We start from the raw sequence: 22,254 nt of genomic DNA, 5'->3' as shown, positions 1-22,254 counted from the left end.
ATTGATCTATTAACACTAGAAGCCCTGTGGTGCTCATTTTGGCGGTTTTTGGTTTTAAAATGTAATTTTCTCCAGTCGTGTAACACATATGGGGCTGCGCGTTCATGTACCTTTCTGTCCGTATGTATTAAATATTCTCACAAAGCATGAAACGCGGGAGTGCAGAAATAAAGGAGATATATTACATTATACCTAAAAGCCCCGGGAGCAGTCACAATGACTGTTACACAGAAAACAATTGTATTTTGATTATACAGAACGATACTCTATTATTTTTAATTACCAGTCTGCAATGTGTTTAGCTGTAATCAGATTAATCTCTACTCTCTGCCTGAGTGAAGGACTGACAGTCTATTGTTTTCAATCAGTCTTTTGAAGGCTGGCACCAGCTTGCCAACTGCGCTGCTTTGGTCAGTCGATTAACATTGGAACCAGTGAAAATAAATAACAGAGACCATATAGTTTTACTACGCAACAAAATATGGAATTGATGTTTTGGATCAGAAGGCACAGAAGTATGCTATGAAAGCTGGGTCCCGATGGTGGTCTGTTCAGGTGTTTTACAATGTATTGGAAGTAGCAGCCATGAACTCCTTGGTACTATACAAAGAATGCACAGAGAAGAATTTACCAAGGAGAGGATATACTTTACAGTTAGCACAGCAACGTCGCAAGAAGCATTTGGAACAGAGAGAGACTGCCAAGCGTGTATCCACAGCTGAAGCTGGCAACCCTGCTGACAGCCACAAGAGACATCAATTCCAAGTTGGCAAGTGCAGTAAAAATAAAACTTCGGATAGCTGTGCCCTGTGCAGAAAGGCGAGTGGAGAAGCACATCTGTGTAAACAGCCTTAGACTCAAGGTAAAGGAATACCCTTTTGTCGAAAAAATGAATCAGACTTATATATTCTTGTGCTGTGCGCTTCTATAAAATGTTTATTTATCTACGTTATTCAGTTGCTTTTGCTCATCTGATAATAAACCGATTGCTGTTGAAAAGTAAAAAATGTATTGCTATCATTCCAGTTTTATAAATATGTACCTTATGTTGTAAACCGATGTCTGGTCAGATGTTTTGTCCTCTAATACTACATTTTTGAAAAATAGCCATCCTTTCTGTGGATGTTTTCTCTATTTTACTCCAGTCTACTTCTATTGGTCTCTGTTTCATTCATTCATAATCTGCCTTTTTGAAATTGTATACCTTAACTTTAGTGGTTACTTTTTGAGTTTTAACTAGCACTTCAAATGAGACCATGTTGTGATTTGAGTTTGCCAATGGTTCTCTAACCTGTTTTAGTGATTCTGTCTTTGTTAAGACTAAATCGAGGCATGTCCCCGCTCTAGTCAGTGAATTGACAAACTGTTATTAGGAAGCAGTCATTTGTCATTTCCACCATTTCAATTTCATCTGTTGTGCTCCCCACCAGGTTTTCCCATTTATATGGGGGAAGTTGAAATCCCCCATTAGTATGGCTTCTCCTTTGCTAAACACATTTCTAATGTAATTGTATAACAGATTTGTTTTGCTCTGCTTCTGAATTTGGCGGTCTATAGCATACCCCTATTATTATGCCCTTTGAGTTTTTGTCCATTATTCTGACCCATATTAATTCTGCGTTGTTTTTTTCTTCCAGATTTAGCATCTAGGGTTCAAGACTATTATTGATGTATAGCAGTACCCCTCCACCTCCAGTATCCCAGAAAACACCACTGTTTTATTTGTTGTCTTTTAATTTCCTTCCTAGCCCTCTGAATTTGTTTTGCAGGGATCTTGATATGTCTCTTCCAATGTAGTTTGTACCAATGTGGATGACTATTATCGGGTCGTCTACTGTTTGTTCTAGGAGCCTGTCCACTTTCTAAATGATACGCGTGACAAGGGATCCTGGAAGACTGTGTTTTTCAATATGTAGTCCCCAACAATCATGACCTCCCTTCTTTTTGCTGACTGGCCAGCACCATTTATGGGGTCCTGGATGTTGTTCCTTTCATTCTCATAATGCTGTTTTTGATCATCTAAATTATAGTGGGTCAAATTTGTTGGATGTTTTGATTTCTGGTGGTTGTGTTTGACTTTTCTCTGCTTATCTGGATCCAGCTGTTTCAACCCTCTATCTCTTTGGTGGCTTTCAGTCTGTTAGGGGTGCAGACTTCCAAGAATTTCGGGTGTGCCAACTCTTCAAGATCCTGTTGCTGTCTCATTTCCTGCAGCTCTATTTCTAGCATACTTACTAGCTGAAGCAAGTCCTGGATCTTGCAGCACTTTACACACACACATGATTTAGCTCTGCTGGGTTTTCTCGAATTTCCCACATCATGCAGATGTCTCAGATTACTGGCTTGAAGGCCATGTTAAGTTTTTTTTTTTTAAGTTTAAGTTTAGTTTCTGCAGCTGTCAACCTGCTTTCAAACTGCTTCAAAACTGCTGCCCACTTTTCATGAAGTACTTTCCAAGCTGTCACTCTCCCGCTGTTGCTGTATGAACTGCCTGGCTTTATGTGTGTCTGTTCCTTTGTTAGCTCCGCCCCGCATAAAGGTCGATTACTTGAGTAGAGAGTTTATTATTATAGATTGCTAACTTAAACTATTTATTTATCAATAGATAGATAGATAGATAGATAGATAGATAGATAGATAGATAGATAGATAGATAGATAGATAGGACCATTGTGGGTTAAAGCAGGAGAATCAGTGTGACTTGAACTGTTTGTGAACAATGGCAAAGGCACTGGCAAAGAGAAAACATTACGGCAAGGCAAGTTTGAATATTTTAATTGAAGAAGTGGAAAGCCAAAGTGACTTAATGTTTTCAAAACTTGGCTGCCTTGTAATGTCTTCTGCAAAGAGGACGCAATGGACTGATACTGCCAATGAGTGCAGCAAGTGACAGAGGGCCACATTCTGGGAACAGGCTAAGAAGAAATGGGCTGATTATAGCAGCCTCACGAGAAAGAAATATGTACAGACGAGACGTGAGTGCGATAAAACAGGTGGAGGCCCCCCACCAAGTTACACACTCACAGCAGAAGAAGACCGGGTACTAGCTGGGCACATCTGTTATTGAGGGGGTCACAGAGGGATGTGACATTCTGCTGTCTGAAACTCCAGTATAGACTACAGCAGAGAGTGAGCCATTGCAAGATGATGCCGGTAAGATTAACATTAACAAAATGCAATATACAGTGGCTCTCAAAAGTATTCATCCCTTGGACTTTTCCACATTTTATTGTGTTACAACATGGAATCAAAAGTTTTTTCCACTGATCAACACGAAAAAGTCCATAATGTCAAAATGAAAAATAAAATCTACAAATTGTTCTAAATTAAATACAAATATAAAATTTATTTCCAGGGTTAGGTGGAAGTCAGCCATGTAGAAAGGGGGCGGAGCTACCGTACACCAAGGCATCAACCCAGAAGGGAAGCGATGTGGCAGCCGCGGATTGGAGGAGCAGTTGCAATCGTTAACCAAGGGGGCGTGATTGACGGTATATAAGGGGGGGAAGCAAGGTTCCTTTGTATGGTTAACGCTGAACCAGATGGAGACCATAATTGTTATCATGTTTTTTTTTTGTTTTGTCTTGTCTAAAATCCACTTGTTTGTTTTTATTAGACGGCTATGCTGCAGACCAGCACAAAACCATGGGCCACATAATGAAGTCAGAAGCGTGGTTTATAAGGGAAGTATTTACAATGTCAATGGAATGGCATACTGATGCCTTGCTCAGTGCCAACATATCGCCCAATACATTTCGGAAGGATGTCTCTTTGTTTGTCAGCTTGTTTTAGATAGCTTGTCAAAGATGTTACACACCTGTCTATTACTGTAATTTACGTGAGCCAATGCTCTATGTCTTTGTATTTCTCTCTCTCTCTCTCTCTCTCTCTCTCTCTGTCTTATATACACAGCATGCATCAGGGACACCATTTGTTTTGCAAGCATACGTCAGAAAACTAGGTGAGACTGGCCTTTCGCATTTGTGACAAAATTGCTGGTGATAAATTACAAATGGTTTTCTGAACGAGTGGTGTGAATATTGTTATATGGAAATGCAACTTAATTCACATTTGCAGCTTACAACATCGTATCTGCAGATACACATTCATGTGTCTACATAGAAACAGGCCCCTGCTCTCCTTGACTTATAACAGTTAATTTCATTGCTGGTTTAACATTGCATAGACTATAATTGCAATTCATTTTAAATTACAGTAACACAGGCCACAACATAATACATCTCCAAATAGCAGGCTTTACAGAATTCTTTATCAGTGCCCTTTCATGTGGTTTGTTTTTCCTTCCACTTCTAAAGGCAGACTTGCCCTATATCTAAGGCTGAAGCATAAAAATGTAAAACAACACGTCAGTAACTTTGCTAGGATTCAAACCCAGAATCTCCTGACTTTCCATCAAGCACAGCCTTTAGCTTTGCCATATTTTCTGAGTGCTACTTACATAGGGAATAAGCACAGTGAAAAAATATGTGACCTAAATTATTATGATTTCCATTACATGAGAGTAGATGTTAACTTCATGCTGATTTGATAAGATAAGCACCAACTAAGAAGTAGCTTTGCAGTAAACTAATGTGATCCATCTGCATCTCCAACCATTTGCGTTTCTTTCCAGGGAAAATATAGTGCTGGTTCCAGGGATCAGCTAATTTTGCCTCCCCAGCACATCAGCACACACAATGGCTGTGATGCTGGCTCCGGGGATCAACCCTTTAAGGTCTCCCCAGTGCATCAGCATGACAACCGTCTGGATTGAGCTAAGTAGGGTACATCTCTGGGGTCTTCAAGTGGGCATCTTCCATCCTCAGTGATTCGTCGACTAGCCCACGACACCTCAAGAGGGTTCAACAGTGATTCTGGTGTCCCAGCATCACCCCCCTCCATCCCCCACTCAGCTCAGCCCAGCTTACTTACCCGTATATCAGTGTTGCTTTCTTTTATTGTGCTTGAGATCCCCATCCAGAATCTTTCCGTCTCAACCACAGCCAGTTCCTGTTCCTTTCTGCTGCTTCAGATAAGTTCTTCACTGTGCAACTCATCTCTTGGCCACTGAACCCGACATCTTGGAGAAACCGGTTTGTAGAGTGTGCCACAAATCCTCGACAACCCACCTCCACTGCGTAAACTCTGACTCTCCATCCTCGCTGTTCCACTTCAGCAGCTAGTTGAGCATACCAAAGTTTCTTACTCTCATACGCCTCATCCACAGCATCATCTCATGGCACTGTTAACTCTACCAGATGAACTAGGTGTGCTGATCCAGACCACATCCAATGTCTGGTCGAAGGTTTGTGGTGGCAATCTCAGGCGGAAAAATAAGCCATTGTCCAACATCTGCGAGCATCTTCCAGTCTCTAGCAGCTTCCAGTTGTCCTGAGCGAGGCTTGATTTTAACACCTTTTCTTGGTGGTTGCTCTCCTTTACGGAGGAATATTGTCTTTTGTGTGTAATGCTTTGATGGAACTGATGGCAACTTAATGGTCAGGTTACGCTTGTCTTCCAATGCTAAGGCCAAACATCGCAGCACCTGGTCATTGTGCCAAGTTAACCGTCCTTGGCTAAGACCCACCTTACATCCTGTCAAAATCTGCCTTAATGTTGCAGGTGATGAACACAAAGGACATGAGGGATCCTCACCCACCCAGAGGTTTAGGTTCTGCGGTGATGGGAGAAGATCATATGTTGATCTGATGAGGAAACTGATCCTACTCTGTTCCATTGTCCATAGGTCTCGTGATCTTGCGTTGTTCCACACTTTCCCATCTCATCCATTCTCCCTGCTTGGCCAGGGAAATGGTCTTTAAACACCTGATCCTCTCCTCCTGCTTTTGCACCTCGTTGACTACCAGTTTCCTCCATTGAGTTGGAGTTGCCTTGTACAATTCAATGCCTCCTTTGTAACTGATATTGGTCATAACATCTAACCACCCACCAACTATACAAGTTTCCTAAAAATATGAGACCATCACTCAAAACCCAAATTACACAAATTACAATTATGCAAACTTACACGCACCACTTTCAAGCTCATCTTTATAGTTGTAAAACTATTTTCGGTACTGTTTTTCATCAGCTGCATCATCATCAACCTTGAAGTGGATTTATAAAACATAGAAACAAAGGTTTTACTGTTTTGCCTCTTTTGATCTTTCACAGCCAATGTCTGGGAGTGTCCCTGCATAAGAATGTACAGACAGATCATATTGATTCTTTTGGCCAACATATATCCCTGAAACTGTTTCACGGTAATATATTGGGGTATTTGTACTATACTGTATATATAAATATATACTGTAGACACAAAATATATTTAAACAGAGCTTGTTGCATTTTTTACTAACTGACAAAAATAATGACAAGGAGCTATTTCTGATTACTTTGCAAGATGGGTGTTTTTGTTGTTACACATGCAAGCCTGCATGCATTAATGTGACACTCCTAGCAAGGGGATGGCACTCTATCATTATAACAGACATGACTTCTGAATGCAGCTCTCCTCCTGCTCTTATAACCCACACATTTTCACAGTCAACACAGAGCTAAATTGCATATCAGAAGCTGTTTACTGTTTTTATACTTTTCTCTTCTAATGGATCTTTCTTCTGTCAAAACAAAATTGCAGTTAGCAGCATATGAGCAGTTATTCTAAGATAATCAGACAGCAGACACTATTCCCTCTGTCCCTGTGCGGCAGTTTGGGTCTTTTCTGCTGCTTCTGTCAAACTGCATATCAAAAGATTATGTTTACCATTACCAGTGTGAAACCCCCATTGATCCTATGTATATAAACTCCCTGCAGCTGCACCAATTGTCTTAATTACCAACCCTATAAAAAATCTGAAATAGTAATTCCGTAAAAATGTTATTTACTACTGCAAGCTATTGTAATAATTCTAACTGCATGTAACAGGTAGCGTGGTGTACACCCGCATTCTCCAATTCTACAAGTCTATACACTTTCTCTATAGAAAGTTACTCTTTCACCCATGGACTGAAAGAGTAACTTGGTACAGTATGTATGTAACAGCAGTACTTTAGATTACAGGGCATGAATTACTGTGTTATTACATTGTAATTACTGCACACTTTCCCATAGTTCCTGCTCACAGCAATTCCGGTGTAGTTACATGTAATAGGCTTCGTACACAACAGCTTATTACAAAGTAACACTATGACACTGATGATTCCCATGTAATTGCGCACCCATTCCACCTACTGTATAGTTACCACGTAGTATTATGAATCATTGGTAGGTCTCCAGTTCTTACCATTTCATTACAGTTCATTTAAGTATACATTGAAATGCTACCCAGCGACACAGTTAGCTTAACTAACGCATTGTTCTTCTAGTTTAGAACCCAAAATCTTTCTGAGCTCCCTAAGTACAGCGTGTAATGAATGAAACAGAAGCCGATATGCAAAGAGGTTATAAACCAGAAGAATGCATTGGGTAAAATAACTGGTACTGTATACAAATACCACATTGCTTTTAAAGCACAGATCTGACAGCACTGAATTACTGATCCGCAATGCTTAAATGATTTAAAATAACTGCAAAATAAACAGAAACAGACAGCCAGCATTAGGAATTATAAAGTCGTTCCCCCCCCCCCATCCACTGTCAGCCCCACCAGGCCTTTTATTATTCATTTGCAGTCTTAATTGCTTCATTTTAATCCCCTGTAGGAGACTGGCTTGGCTTTTAAGCATGTGATTAAAGATGCAGACGGCAGGATGTTTTTTAGCATACAAAGCAAACTGAATTGCAGATATCTTGTAGAGGAGAGGTGGATTACAAATATGAAGCACAGGGATAACACAGATTGGGACGGACTTGTTTCTAAGGTACAAAGTTGCTTCTGTAATGGACTTAAACATGCACATGCTTTAGTTTTCTTTGTAACATGATAATCACTATCGAAAGTCAAACTAAGGGGTTACTTCTTGCTGTCTGACATAGTCCAAAGACAGGGAAAGGCACGTACTGTGTTTGGTGAGCAGAAATAAAATAGATGCCAAGCTGTGAACGGGGGCTCAAGTTAACAAATTTTAATTAAACATTTTTGCAAAGTGAATTTTAAATATTACACAGTATAGCATTATAGTTTCTGCCTGACTGGCGCCTATTTTCATAGAACATGGCTACCACTAATCCTCGATTACTGCACCTTTCCATGAAGTGTAGTCCAAGATTAGTGCTAACCAGGGTGTGTGAAATCTACCATTGGACTAGTGCTCAGAGGCATTTGCACCAAAAGTTAGAAAAACACGATGTCATCAAGCAAAACTTCTGGTTGAAACTAATGGTTAATAAATGTGTCCGACTGCAAACATTTGGTGCAGCTTCTCCTGAATCTCATTACTAAAGTCTTAAACGTTTCCTCCATATATCATTTTGAGTCAGCTACTGGTGCCTCAATTAAATACCCCTTCAGAGAAGAAGCAATTTAGTACGGCAGTCTGTCATCACATTAACTCTTTCTCCAATTGCTGAAGCAAAAAATCACTGTTATCTGATTACCCCCCACCACCTCCACCTTCCCTCCCTATTATGCTGTCATGTCTATTACTGTACCATTGCAGATATCACTGTAAATCATTCCAGCCAATTCCTATGTGTCATTAAGAGGAATGGATCATTTCTTCCTAACTATTGAGCACATGTGCAAAGTAACATAAAACACACACAAATGCATGGACCTCTGCCCAGAGCAAGTGCATTTAACAGGGTTAATTTGAGTAGGGTTTTACCCTTACGGTTTAAGCTAATACTAATCAGTTTTAAATCCACTGTAAGTAGATCACTCATTTTCACTCCATGCTCATTAGACGAATGTCCTTAATGCTTTTCACGTGTACTTAGGAGGTGTAGAGAATAAGCAAGAGGAGTTTAACAGCATCTTGTATGGCTAAGAGCTTTGCATTAATATATGATTGTATTATTCCCCAAAATAAGCATTCACAGTAATTACAGCAATGACTAATCAATAATAAGAACAGCATTTGCTTTTTGCTACTATATATATATATATATATATATATATATATATATATATATATATATATATATATATATATATATATATATATACTGTATGTACATAAGTATACAGACGATATCTTATGAATTTAAAATATTTTTAAACAATTAAAAAAAGACAAAGATGTGCACATTTTTTTCTACTTTTGTTTTGTTTTCTAGTTGGGTAAATTAAGATTTGACTTAATCAGAGTGTAACCCTTGGTATATCCAGGTTCTACAGGTACTTAGCTTTTCAAAAAGGTATCATACTCTATGCTTTAAATGGATATATACATTAACTCACAGAACAAGCTTAAACCCTGCCAATCACTTCTCAAAAAGGTAAAAATGTGCAACTATCAAACTATTTTGTGTAGAATCAATACTATACATGATATTTAAAAAATGATTTCCGATTCTAGTTCCTGTGGTGTGTAGCTACCATTGATAACTTTTCATATTTTAAGTAGAAGGTCAGTAAATTACACTTATGAGGACATTTCTAAAGAAAAATTAATTTTCAAGGGAATTTTTAAATCTTTTGTGTCACATTCAAACTAGAGGCCAGACCAAATCAAACCTCGATCACTCTTGCGAAAGAATGTTTATGCGATAATATCGCTAGTTTCCATATCACAGTTTCTTTATCACAAAACCAAAACTAGCCATTTCCAATCCGCGACCTCTCGGCATGCTGACCCGGTAGAGCCACAATGTGCTCCTTGAACTGGAATGGTAGGCTTGTTCATGCATGCAGAGAATTTGGGCTTCATAATGTTTCTGTGTAGGCCAACATGTTGAAGTACTTTACGAGAATAACCAAATGTTTAAAACTAAAAGTTAATATCTTTAAAGCGGTTAAAACATGCATATATTCTTTATTAGTGTTCTAGTTTGTTTACATTCGCTAGCCTTGAGTTTTATCAAAGTTCAATGTAATGAAGCACTGTGCCTTTAAGAAATGAATAATTTGAACAGAGGTAGGTGACGTCACGGAAGACGTGTGAATATGTCCATGGACTTAAAGTAGCTTACTACAAAGATAAGAAATAAAAGAAAATATATCTAAAAAGCTTTACCAACTTGAAGATGATCCATTGTGCTACATGCACTCCTGATCCTGCTTGCTCATTTGATTGTGCCAAAGTCTGTTGGTGAGTATCTTGGTAAAAATGTTGTAGATTTTATGAAGTAAGCTAATAGGTTGGTATGTGTTTTTTAAAACACATGACCAAAAATAGATCCAAATATTGCCCCTATGACGCTGCTTACAGTCAATATTTTTTTTTTTTACAAACTCCCTCACATTACGTCATCACACTGAATGTCCTTCCTCTCTTCACACAACAAAGCACAAAACAATGGCGGACGAATCAATTTTGTGATGAAACAGAAAATTACAAAATATACTACAAAACAAAAGATGCAGCAAACACTAAAATAGTCATAAAAAACTTGTTTTACTTCCTAAAATTCAAACAAATCCAACTTGACGATGTAAACAAATACGAGGTTCACAAATTTAATGGACAAATTTAATGGCTATATAGTAACTGAGCTTGCAGCTCACCAAGGTTCGTTGCCCCTTTAAAACACAGAACCAGGACACAGAAATTGATTTTTCCAGTGCTGACACGCTATTTTTAAGCAGTAACTGAACAGTCCGGTTCACCCTAACTAACACACCGGACAGCTAAGCTGTTTACCGGTACACAAAACACAATTTAACACTGAGTACTAACCGTTGTGACAGTTCAGGAACAGGGCACACAACTTCCTGCTGCTTTCTCCACAGCAGCCCTGAACAGACTGGCTGCCTTTCTTAAATACCCTGCACCTGGCTCTAATTTACAACGCTCACCAGGTGCAGGGGACAATTAACACCACAATTAACCAAAACCAAAACCGTTTTATGCAGGGAGGATATTAACCCCCTCCCTGCTGGTTACACATCCTTCCCCATGTTTTTACAAGACACCGGCCATTTAACAGCCATCTCCCTCCACCCTTAAAAGACCACCCACCCTCAAGTCCACAAATGTCAATTTTTTCACCCTCTTCCACGGGCAGGCTTGAGGGTGGACTGGTCCCTCCGGCTTCTTCCAGGAAGGGCCCGCAAACCGGCGACACGGGACCCCACCGGGATGACTCGGGCAACTACAACAACGGCCGGGGAACAGGCGGCTGCAGCAGCGGACAGGGGTCTTTACCTGGGGACCAGCGCAGCAATGTCCGATCACCCAGGGGGAGCGAAGCAGCTAACAAGGAGAGCACAAGAGACGTCTGGCAGCTGGTGATACCTCTCGCTCAGTCGGCTGTACCGGTTGCTCCATCAGCTATACCTCTTGCTCTGGTACAGGTGACAGCGGGGCTTCTCCCAGAAGTGCTTCTCCCTCTAGAGCCAGAGACAGCGGGGCTTCTCCCCCTGGGGCTGCAGACATCGATGCCTCTCTTGTCTGCTCCCACTTTTGGAGCAGCAGTTCCAACTTGGTTGGCTCCGGATCTGGTAGCCCCCTCTCCTGTCTGCATCTCTTGTTCTGATCCTTCTGAGCAGCGATGTTCCTATCGATCTGCTCGATCAAAGCTTTTATATCCGTGTCCATTTCTGGGTCTTTAGGGGCGCCCACACATGCTGCCACCATATGTAACTGAGTTTGCACCTCACCAAGGTTCATTGCCCCTTTAAAACACAGACCCAGGACACAGATATTGATTTTTCCAGCGCTGACACGCTATTGTTAATAATACACACAAAATAAACAAACACAAAATGAAAACACCTATACAGTGCCGAGTGGACCCCTTAGGATTTTCACATGTTTCAAACCTAAAATGTACTTAGATCTTAATCTAAGTCCTAACAATAGATACAGATAACCTGATTAAACAAATGACACAAAAACATGGTACTTTTTCAACATTTGTTTAGCCACAAATAATTAAACATTCAATATCCATGTGTGAAAAAGTATGTAAACCTTTAGATTCAGTAACTGGTGGCACCCCCTTGAGCAGCAATGACTTCAATTAAGCATTTCCTGTAACTGTTGGTCAGTCTCTCACATCGGTTTTGAGGAATTTTGGCCCATTCCTCCTTACAGAACTGCTTCAACTCATTGAGATTTGAGGGCTTCCTTGCATGGACAGCTCGCTTCAGGTCCTGCCACAACATTTCGATGGGGTTTAGGTCAGGACTGACTAGGCCATTCTAAAATACGGAATTTCTTCTTCTGAAGCCATTCTTTTGTAGATCTGCTCATATGTTTAGAATCATTGTCTTGCTGCATGAGTTTCTGATCTTTATATAGGGTGGGGCGTCCTAAACTCACCCCTGAATATCTACCTAATTATTTAAACACCTGATTCTAATTATCCCCTTAATTGAGCTGATAAACCCAGGGGTTCACTTACTTTTTCACATACCCTGAATCTTAATTATTCATTGTTTGTCTAATTCATACATCATTTTGTTTCAAAAGACATGGAATTGGTTAATATAAACCCTATTGGTCATTTAAGAAAAGACTGGTTTTGATTCAATAAGGCTATCATGGTAAAACTATGGAATTTCCATAATTATCAATGGGTTTCACAAACTTTTTCTCAGCACTGATAGCTGCTGTCCTGCATAGTAATACTGAAAATAATAAAAAGAATCTAAAAAAAAAAAAAAAAAAAAATGAGCCCAATGGGAATTTGGTCTTTTTAAAAGCATTTTTTTAAAAATTAAATGTAACACATTTTCACAGAACAACCATTCTTTTGGGCCACTGTCAGTCACTTAACTGAAAACACAAGACAGCACCCAAGAATACTGTGGCTATTGACAAGTGATTTCTTAACATGCTGTTGTAGTCAGAAATCCAAGAAAAAGTAATTCCACACAATTACCTTGATTTGAGGAATTGGTGCCTTCATCGTGCCCTCTGAATGCCAGTTCTTGCCATGGCTAACAACAGAATGAATCAAGTGTTTAAGAACCTCACCAAGTTTTCTTACTTGCTCATTGTGATGTATTATATCCCTACGCTTCTGCTCAACCAGTTGAACATCAATCCGGGTTTGTGTGAATGTTTTGAGTGTTACAGTGGCTCGCAAGTGACTTTGGGAACGCTCATGTATTTGTGCTGACTTCGTTATACAGCTACAGCCAGTGCTGTTCCATTTCACCTTTTCTGTACTGAACAAAATACAGTTCCAGCAGTATACATTTTTTTTTTTTTAAATTGACAGCTACTGGTAAGCCACAGATACCTTTCATAATTAGAATGTTGGAAGTGTTGAGTAGATCCCTCCTCTTCTTGTGTCACTTCAGGTATTTGTTGTATATACCAACATTTTTTCTAAGAAAGCTCTTCAAATCGACTATGATGTCTCCCTTATCTGATGACATTTTCTTTTTAATTTGTAAAAAGCCATTTGAAATATTATTTCAAAGTTCTCAATAGAATTCTCAATAAATGTCTCTATAGTAAGCAATATTGGGTGAAATTCAACTATTCTTACACCTTTACCCTAGCATATTTATGTATGTGACTGATATTAAAATGACAAAAGTAGGGAAATACAATGTTAGGGTTTTTAACCCTAACTCTGCATCCCCTCCCACCCCCTTACAAACAATGGAAGGGCCAAGGCAACCACAGACAGCCATCATCAGTTAAGACAAACAACATACGACTCTGTAGATAATACAAGAGACATCCATGCAGCACAACCTCAAGAAAACTTTTTGAAAATAAATACATCAACAGCAAAATCTGAATCGGTCAAAAACAGATTATTTTTCAACAAAACATATTCTAATGACTGTGAACAAGACAGTAATCAATAAAGTAACAGTATATCCAAACATTTTAATAAATCAATTGTGTAACAAGATTAATAAATTTGATTAAAAGCTCAATTTAGTTAATATTGCAACATATTAATAGCTTCAAATAAGTCACAAAATGTATAAATCATAGACATCAATTGGATTTTTAACTTAATGTTATCAAACACAAAAATTTGTATGAAAATGTTTATTTAAAAAAAAAACACATTGTTTCAACTCATAAGCAAAAACATAATTCTGTGAACAAACTTAACAAATTAATATCCAAAAAGCATGTATTGTTTTTTAAATTTTGACCATCTGTTAGTTACGGTGGAATTTTGTGAGGCAGGTTCCCGTTCAACATGAACAGAATTTAGCCTTTTGACTGACAGCGATTTGGGAATGCTGTTGTGCATCGTGGTTATTATGTTTAGATTAAAAAAAAGTCCAAGCAGTAGTTACATCATAAGTAATAAACTTTAACATTAATATTATGGGTCAAATATATAAACACATCTTACTATACAGTACAGACCATCGTAAATCAAATCTACGTTTATTGAATTTTGCCAGTATTTCATGTACAATTGTAATTTATCTATTAGAATACAATCAATTAGCAGTATAGCTAAAAGTTTTACATCTCCCTATATTATTACCGTGAAACTTCAAATAATCTCAACTTAATAGTTGATAGTTTTTAAGCGAAGATATTTAATTTTATTATAACCATTCAAATATTTAATATATAAAATATAATACACTCTTAGCATTTTGCATGTTCGCACTCATGAACAAAAACTCGTAAATTATATTAGTATATCAGTATAATTAATATCAAAAAAAGTTTTCACCAGTGATCTTTGGCATGCTAACTAAATGTGCTAACCAAACATGTCAACCAAACATGCTAACCAAACACGCCAACCAAACATCCTAACTAAATGTGCTAACCTAAACACGCCAACCAAACGTGCCAACCAAACATGCTAACAAACATACTAACCAAATGTGCTAATCACTACACTACAGGCTTGTGCTTCATTCACGTTCCTCCCTAACAGTGATGTAATCACAGCACAAACAGAACTGACAGGTAGGCAGGGAAAATGGAGCCAGTGTAGTGAGAGATTTCTTTTTTTGCGAGAACGAAAGAACCTCATGAAAAAGACAATGGAATTTCCACTTTTTTGGATAGATGTCTGATATGAAAAAAAGAATGTCGCAGTCATGAAAAATTAAATTTTTTTGTTCTATCCCATTCTTTTGTCATAAGAGAAAATAGTTTTTTTTCACGAGGACGTCGTCTTCTTCCATTTTTTTTTTTAAAATGTTATGTCAGCTGTGGGTTGCAGACAGACACAACAGAGCTGGGTTGCAGACAGGCACAACAGAGCTGGGCTGTAGACAGGCACAACAGAGCTGGGCTGCAGACAGACACAACAGGGCTGGGCTGCAGACAGACACAACGGAGCTGGGCTGCAGACAGACACAACGGAGCTGGTCTGCAGACAGACACAACGGAGCTGGTCTGCAGACAGAAACAACGGAGCTGGGCTGCAGACAGACACAACGGAGCTGGTCTGCAGACAGACACAACGGAGCTGGGCTGCAGACAGACACAACGGAGCTGGGCTGCAGACAGACACAACGGAGCTGGTCTGCAGACAGACACAACGGAGCTGGGCTGCAGACAGACACAACGGAGCTGGTCTGCAGACAGACACAACGGAGCTGGGCTGCAGACAGACACAACGGAGCTGGGCTGCAGACAGACACAACAGTGGGTCGGTTGCACTCGTTTGGACACCGACGGTCTGCCATGTGTCTTCTAAGACTACTGAAGCCAGTTCTTCTTCGAGCAAAGACTGACAAAAAGGTAGAACACAATGAATGCAAAACCTTATGGAAGTAAGCAGGAATAAAATAGGACCTTCTGCCACTTAGTGGTTTATGAGAGGAGCGACTATGGTTTTTGCACAGACACAAGCTAATAATCAACATGTTGTGTCCAGAGCAAGTTATCAAATACCCAAACCCCTGAGGAACACCAGATATCACTTGTAGCTTAAAAGAACGTTGTCCTCGGACAGCAGTGTTTTGCCAACGCCCCATAAGGTAACAAGAGAACCAGTCCAACATACTTACATGCACGCATACATACAGTGCCGAGAAAAAGTTTGTGAACCCCAATGGTAATTATGGAACTTTCATAGTTTTACCATGATAGCCTTCTTGAATCAAAACCAGTATTTTCTTAAATATCCAATAGGGTTTATATTAACCAATTCCATGACTTTTGAAACAAAATGATGTATAAATTAGACAAACAATGAGTAATTAAGATTCAGGGTATGTGAAAAAGTAAGTGAACATCTCATTTTATCAGCTCAATTAAGGGAATAATTAGAATCAGGTGTTTAAATAATTAGGTAGATCTTCAGGGGTGAGTTTAGGAGGCCCGACCCTATATAAAGATCAGAAACTTTGTGTGTTTGGTCTTCATCATACAGGTGTGTGGAATGATCAAAATAAATCTCTGAGGACCTCAGAAAAACAGTTATTGATGCTCATCAGTCTAGAAAGGGTTACAAAACCATATCTAAGGATTTGGGCTCCACCATTCTACTGTCAGACAGATCAGTTCAAGACCACAGTCACTCTACCCAGGAGCGGTTGTCCTACCAAAATCTCTCCAAGAACAAACCGGAAAATCATCAAGGAAGTCACAAAGAACCCCAGAGTAACTCTGCATCTGTAATTCTGCATTGTATCAGAAGAGTCTAGAGGGGAATGTCAAGCCATCCGTCCGTGAGCTGAAGCTAAACCAAAAGTGGGTCATGAAATGATCCTAAACATACAAGCAGATCTACAAAAGAATGGCTGCAGAAGAAGAAATTCTGTGTTTTAGAATGGCCTAGTCAAAGTCTGGACCTAAACCCCATCGAAATGTTGTGGCAAGACCTGAAACAAGCTGTGCATGCAATGAAGCCTTCAAATGTCATCCAGTTGAAGCAGTTCTGTAAGGAGGAATGGGCCAAAATTGTTCAAAACCGATGTGAGAGACTGACCAACAGTTACAGGAAATGCTTAATTGAAGTCATTACTGCTCAAGGGGGTGCCACCAGTAACTGAATCTAAAGGTTAACATATTTTTTCACACATGGATATTGAATCTGCAGACAGACACAACGGAGCTGGTCTGCAGACAGACACAACGGAGCTGGGCTGCAGACAGACACAACAGTGGGTCGGTTGCACTCGTTTGGACACCGACGGTCTGCCATGTGTCTTCTAAGACTACTGAAGCCAGTTCTTCTACGAGCAAAGACTGACAAAAAGGTAGAACACAATGAATGCAAAACCTTATGGAAGTAAGCAGGAATAAAATAGGACCTTCTGCCACTTAGTGGTTTATGAGAGGAGCGACTACGGTTTTTGCACAGACACAAGCTAATAATCAACATGTTGTGTCCAGAGCAAGTTATCAAATACCCAAACCCCTGAGGAACACCAGATATCACTTGTAGCTTAAAAGAACGTTGTCCTCGGACAGCAGTGTTTTGCCAACGCCCCATAAGGTAACAAGAGAACCAGTCCAACATACTTACATGCACGCATACATACAGTGCCGAGAAAAAGTTTGTGAACCCCAATGGTAATTATGGAACTTTCATAGTTTTACCATGATAGCCTTCTTGAATCAAAACCAGTATTTTCTTAAATATCCAATAGGGTTTATATTAACCAATTCCATGACTTTTGAAACAAAATGATGTATAAATTAGACAAACAATGAGTAATTAAGATTCAGGGTATGTGAAAAAGTAAGTGAACATCTCATTTTATCAGCTCAATTAAGGGAATAATTAGAATCAGGTGTTTAAATAATTAGGTAGATCTTCAGGGGTGAGTTTAGAAACTTTGTGTGTTTGGTCTTCATCATACAGGTGTGTGGAATGATCAAAATAAATCTCTGAGGACCTCAGAAAAACAGTTATTGATGCTCATCAGTCTAGAAAGGGTTACAAAACCATATCTAAGGATTTGGGCTCCACCATTCTACTGTCAGACAGATCAGTTCAAGACCACAGTCACTCTACCCAGGAGCGGTTGTCCTACCAAAATCTCTCCAAGAACAAACCGGAAAATCATCAAGGAAGTCACAAAGAACCCCAGAGTAACTCTGCATCTGTAATTCTGCATTGTATCAGAAGAGTCTAGAGGGGAATGTCAAGCCATCCGACCGTGAGCTGAAGCTAAACCAAAAGTGGGTCATGAAATGATCCTAAACATACAAGCAGATCTACAAAAGAATGGCTGCAGAAGAAGAAATTCTGTGTTTTAGAATGGCCTAGTCAAAGTCTGGACCTAAACCCCATCGAAATGTTGTGGCAGGACCTGAAGCGAGCTGTCCATGCAAGGAAGCCCTCAAATCTCAGTGAGTTGAAGCAGTTCTGTAAGGAGGAATGGGCCAAAATTCCTCAAAACCGATGTGAGAGACTGACCAACAGTTACAGGAAATGCTTAATTGAAGTCATTGCTGCTCAACGGGATGCCACCAGTAACTGAATCTAAAGGTTAACATATTTTTTCACACATGGATATTGAATGTTGAATCATTTGTGGATAAATAAATGTTGGAAAAGCATCATGTTTTTGTGTCAGTTGTTTAATCAGGTTTTCTTTATCTATTATTAGGACTTAGATTAAGATCAGGTTTGAAATAGGTGAAATATGTGAAAATCTTAAAGGGTTCACAAACTTTTTCTCTGCACTGTAGACACAAACATACATGCATACTGCATACATTCATGCATATATGTAAACACAATTTGCAAGTGTTAAAAAATATTACACAACAGATGTCTGGGTATTGTGGGAAAACCAGTGTTTTAAGTAAAATACTGAACTACTGTACTGTTATCAACTGCTCAAACAGCAGAATTACAGCACTTCTGTCACCATGTCTCCCAAAAACATGTTTAAATGAGTGGATTTGTGCCATGCTGTCGGGTCGGTTATGTCAAGCCATGCCAGGGGTGCGCTCTGACGGGGGAATTCAGCTGAAGAACACATTGTTTTATCACCACCCCAGATCATGTAAAACTCTGGTGAAACCTGAACTGCAGCCTGTTTGTTTTTATTATGCTGTTGACATGAAGTAATTGCATGGTTGTCTCACACAGAAAGAACGATGAAGTGCTGTGCAATCGCGTTGAATACAACATAACTAAAAACATTCTCTTTTATTTCTCCTTTTCACTACCTCTCTTGCATGCAGAGAGACTAATGGATCTCAAACAACGCAAAGCAAGCAGGCACTGGCCCCAGAACAACCCTTTGTACCAGAGCCGCGGGAGCAGCAGGAGCAGCAAGCAGGGCTGTGTACAGTATTGTGTTAAGCAATATCGTTTATGTTAATGGAATTTCTGGATTCATTTAATCTGTCTATGTACTATCTATGTAAGGTGTGAATATATTAGGCTATGCTGTTGATGTAGTAGCTGAAAAGAACAGTGGTTTTAATGATGCATTGATGTATCAACAGCTTGCTATTTGTGATACAGTAACAACCCTATTACAAACATGATAACTTGTCCCTTGAACATTCTTATTAAACATTTTTATTTTGTTTTGTTTTGATAAATTGTACTTTATATATATATAATATATATATATAATTATATATTATATATATATATAATATATTGAGGGGGGAATATAGATATATAATATATAATAGTATATATATATATATATATAATTTAAAATATATATATATTGAAAAGTCACTATTAACTGATAATTGACTATGGACCTAATGGATATGGACCTACCACTTATTTTTAAAATGATATGTCCAAACACTAAGTTAGGTGATTGTTGGGTTTTTTTTATGTTCGTGAGTTTGATGACTTTTTTTTATTTTTTTAAAGCTGAATACAAATTACATTCAGGTACAGGTAGCATTGCATCAATTAGGTACATACTTGGTTTTACTCTTAACGGTATCTGCATTCATTTCTGTGATGTTATCCATTTATAGTAATTACGGGTACTAGCATTAACTTGAACTTAGTGTCGCACAAGCACAAGCATATATATATATATATATATATATATATATATATATATATATATATATATATATATATATATATATATATATATATATATATTATATATAAGTTTAACTGCTCTTAGTTGAATTTGCTCTTAAATGTAATTATTTGCTGTATTCTTTACTTTGCTCTTATTCGTATTGATCTTGCCGTCTACTGATTTGTATTGTACTTTATAACTGCTCTTATCTGTAATGTGATATTGCATAACAACTACAAGTAGCCCTGATAAGGTCGTCTGCTAGAAAGAAATAAATAAATAAATAAATAAATACTACGCAATTTAATGCAACAGATAACTTATTGTACTCAATCTTCTTCTTCTTCTTCTTCTTCTTCTTCTTCTTCTTCTTCTTCTTCTTCTTCTTCTTCTTCTTCTTCTTCTTCTTATTATTATTTTTATTATTGGTACCCACTGTTTCAGTTAATAAAAAGTTGTGCTTGTCTCTCCTCAGCCTACTACACACTTACAGAGCATACTATTCATTATCTTTTCATTTGAGTATTGCATCCACAAAATGATATGTTCTGTTCACAACTGCCCCATGTGTAATACAATATAAACATTTCGCATTCCAATGTACAACCCAGTGTAACTGTAGGAAGTTTCCTTTCCAAAACCTGTACAAGATCTCAATACAGGTCTCCAGTGACATTGTCACTTTTGACATTAAACAAACAAATAATGAATTGGACCAACTATCCTGAAACTGCTTTACACCACGATGCATATGTAAATACGCAATGATTTATGTTAATGCATGGATATGTGAATTTGCAAAGCTTTAAAAATCTTCTGAAAAAATAATTAGGACAATTCAAACTAGATCGATTGTTTGAAATTAACCAGCCGAGTAAACGGCACACATGTTTATTGAAATGGCAAATCCAACAAAAACTGTGCCAGTTGCATAGCTGCTTGGATCCCCCTAAACTAGCTGTTTCCTCGACCTCGCTAATTCACATACAGGCTGACAGATCATGATCGAGGGAGTGTGTCATCCATCATCTCTGGGGACACGATTACTTTTCAGGGATAGCTTCCCCAGTGAGTGAACACGATTCATATAAGATGTGTAACGTACGATGGACTAAAAATCGAATTAATCAAAAACAGTTCAAAGACGACACAAATGTTATGTTGGTTTGTTAGATATAAAACGTGTCCCCTCGCAGTTTACCTTGATTGACCAGTCGTAAAGCGTGCAGGAAAGATGGATCCAGTGAATCCTTCTCTGCCATCAGCTCCGGTAAGTACTTTTCACTATCCATCGCGTACTGTTCTTTTATACAAAATTATAACAAACAAAAATATATATATATATATATATATATATATATATATATATATATATATATATATATATATAGATATAGATATAGATATAGATATAGATATATATATCTATATATATCTATATAGATATATAGATAGATATATATATATATATAGATAGATAGATAGATATATACATATATATATATATAAAACAAATGTGCAAAATAAGTATTCCTCTTTTGCTGTATGTTCCCAGAAGAAGAGAAAAAAACGTGTTTACATCAGTGAAGCTGTATTTGCAGCAGTTCGACAGCAGAAGTTAAAACGATTCGCGTCCCTGTTTTTCTTTTAATGAGTACAGTACAGTCCAGTCAGCATGCTGCGCACTCGACTGCGTTACACTTTCAACTAAGCCTCCTACTCCTGACTCCCTTCTGAAAACGAGCCTTCTGGCTCCTCCTGTTGTTTCCACAAGCAAATTAGACCAACCCACAGCCTGTTTTATTGGCTATTGTTTTCGCTGCCTGGTTTCTGGTTACGCTTTGATAACGTCAGTCAGGTTAAAGAGGGCAGTAGGTGCTGTGAGGCTGGGGGATCGTTCACACGAGCTGGTGGAGCTGTCCGTGGTCCTTACGGGTTGTTCAGATACACTCTCATTCCCAGCGCGTACCATCCAGTTTCAAAACTTACCTCTAATTTGCTTGTCATTAAAAAGTCAGAGACGCATTCAGTTAGTTCGTCTATGACATTCAGACGTAACTTTACAGTTAACCTGACAGCCCAAATGTGTTGTATAAACCGCAAACGCAAATACATTGATAGATACGGTAGACAGATCTAAAATAATAAGCGAAAATGACAGGTGAAAAAGAAGACGACGGAGAAGAAGAACATGCAGTATGGGTATGTTTAAAATATCTGCAGCTTTTCTGTCAGCAATAATAGTTCAGAACCTAAGTGGCTGCATATAAAGAATAATGCTTACATGCAT

At 38.5% G+C, this 22,254-nt stretch overlaps 1 protein-coding gene across 1 annotated transcript in view; it reads right to left on the bottom strand.

The window, feature by feature from the left end:
* Positions 1-21,275, bottom strand: part of khdrbs3 (KH domain containing, RNA binding, signal transduction associated 3) — a 163,480-nt gene extending 142,205 nt beyond the window's left edge. The window contains exon 1 of the mRNA XM_041246493.1: positions 21,166-21,275. Coding sequence (XP_041102427.1) covers positions 21,166-21,256 — 91 coding nt within the window. The 5' untranslated portion in view covers positions 21,257-21,275. The remainder of the gene's footprint in view (positions 1-21,165) is intronic.
* Between the last annotated feature and the right edge of the window lie 979 nt (positions 21,276-22,254).

This window comes from Polyodon spathula, chromosome 3 (genome assembly GCF_017654505.1).
Source record: "Polyodon spathula isolate WHYD16114869_AA chromosome 3, ASM1765450v1, whole genome shotgun sequence".
NCBI lineage: Eukaryota > Metazoa > Chordata > Actinopteri > Acipenseriformes > Polyodontidae > Polyodon > Polyodon spathula.
Note: the sequence above shows the minus strand (reverse complement) of the source record. Positions and strands in the feature narration are given on the sequence as shown.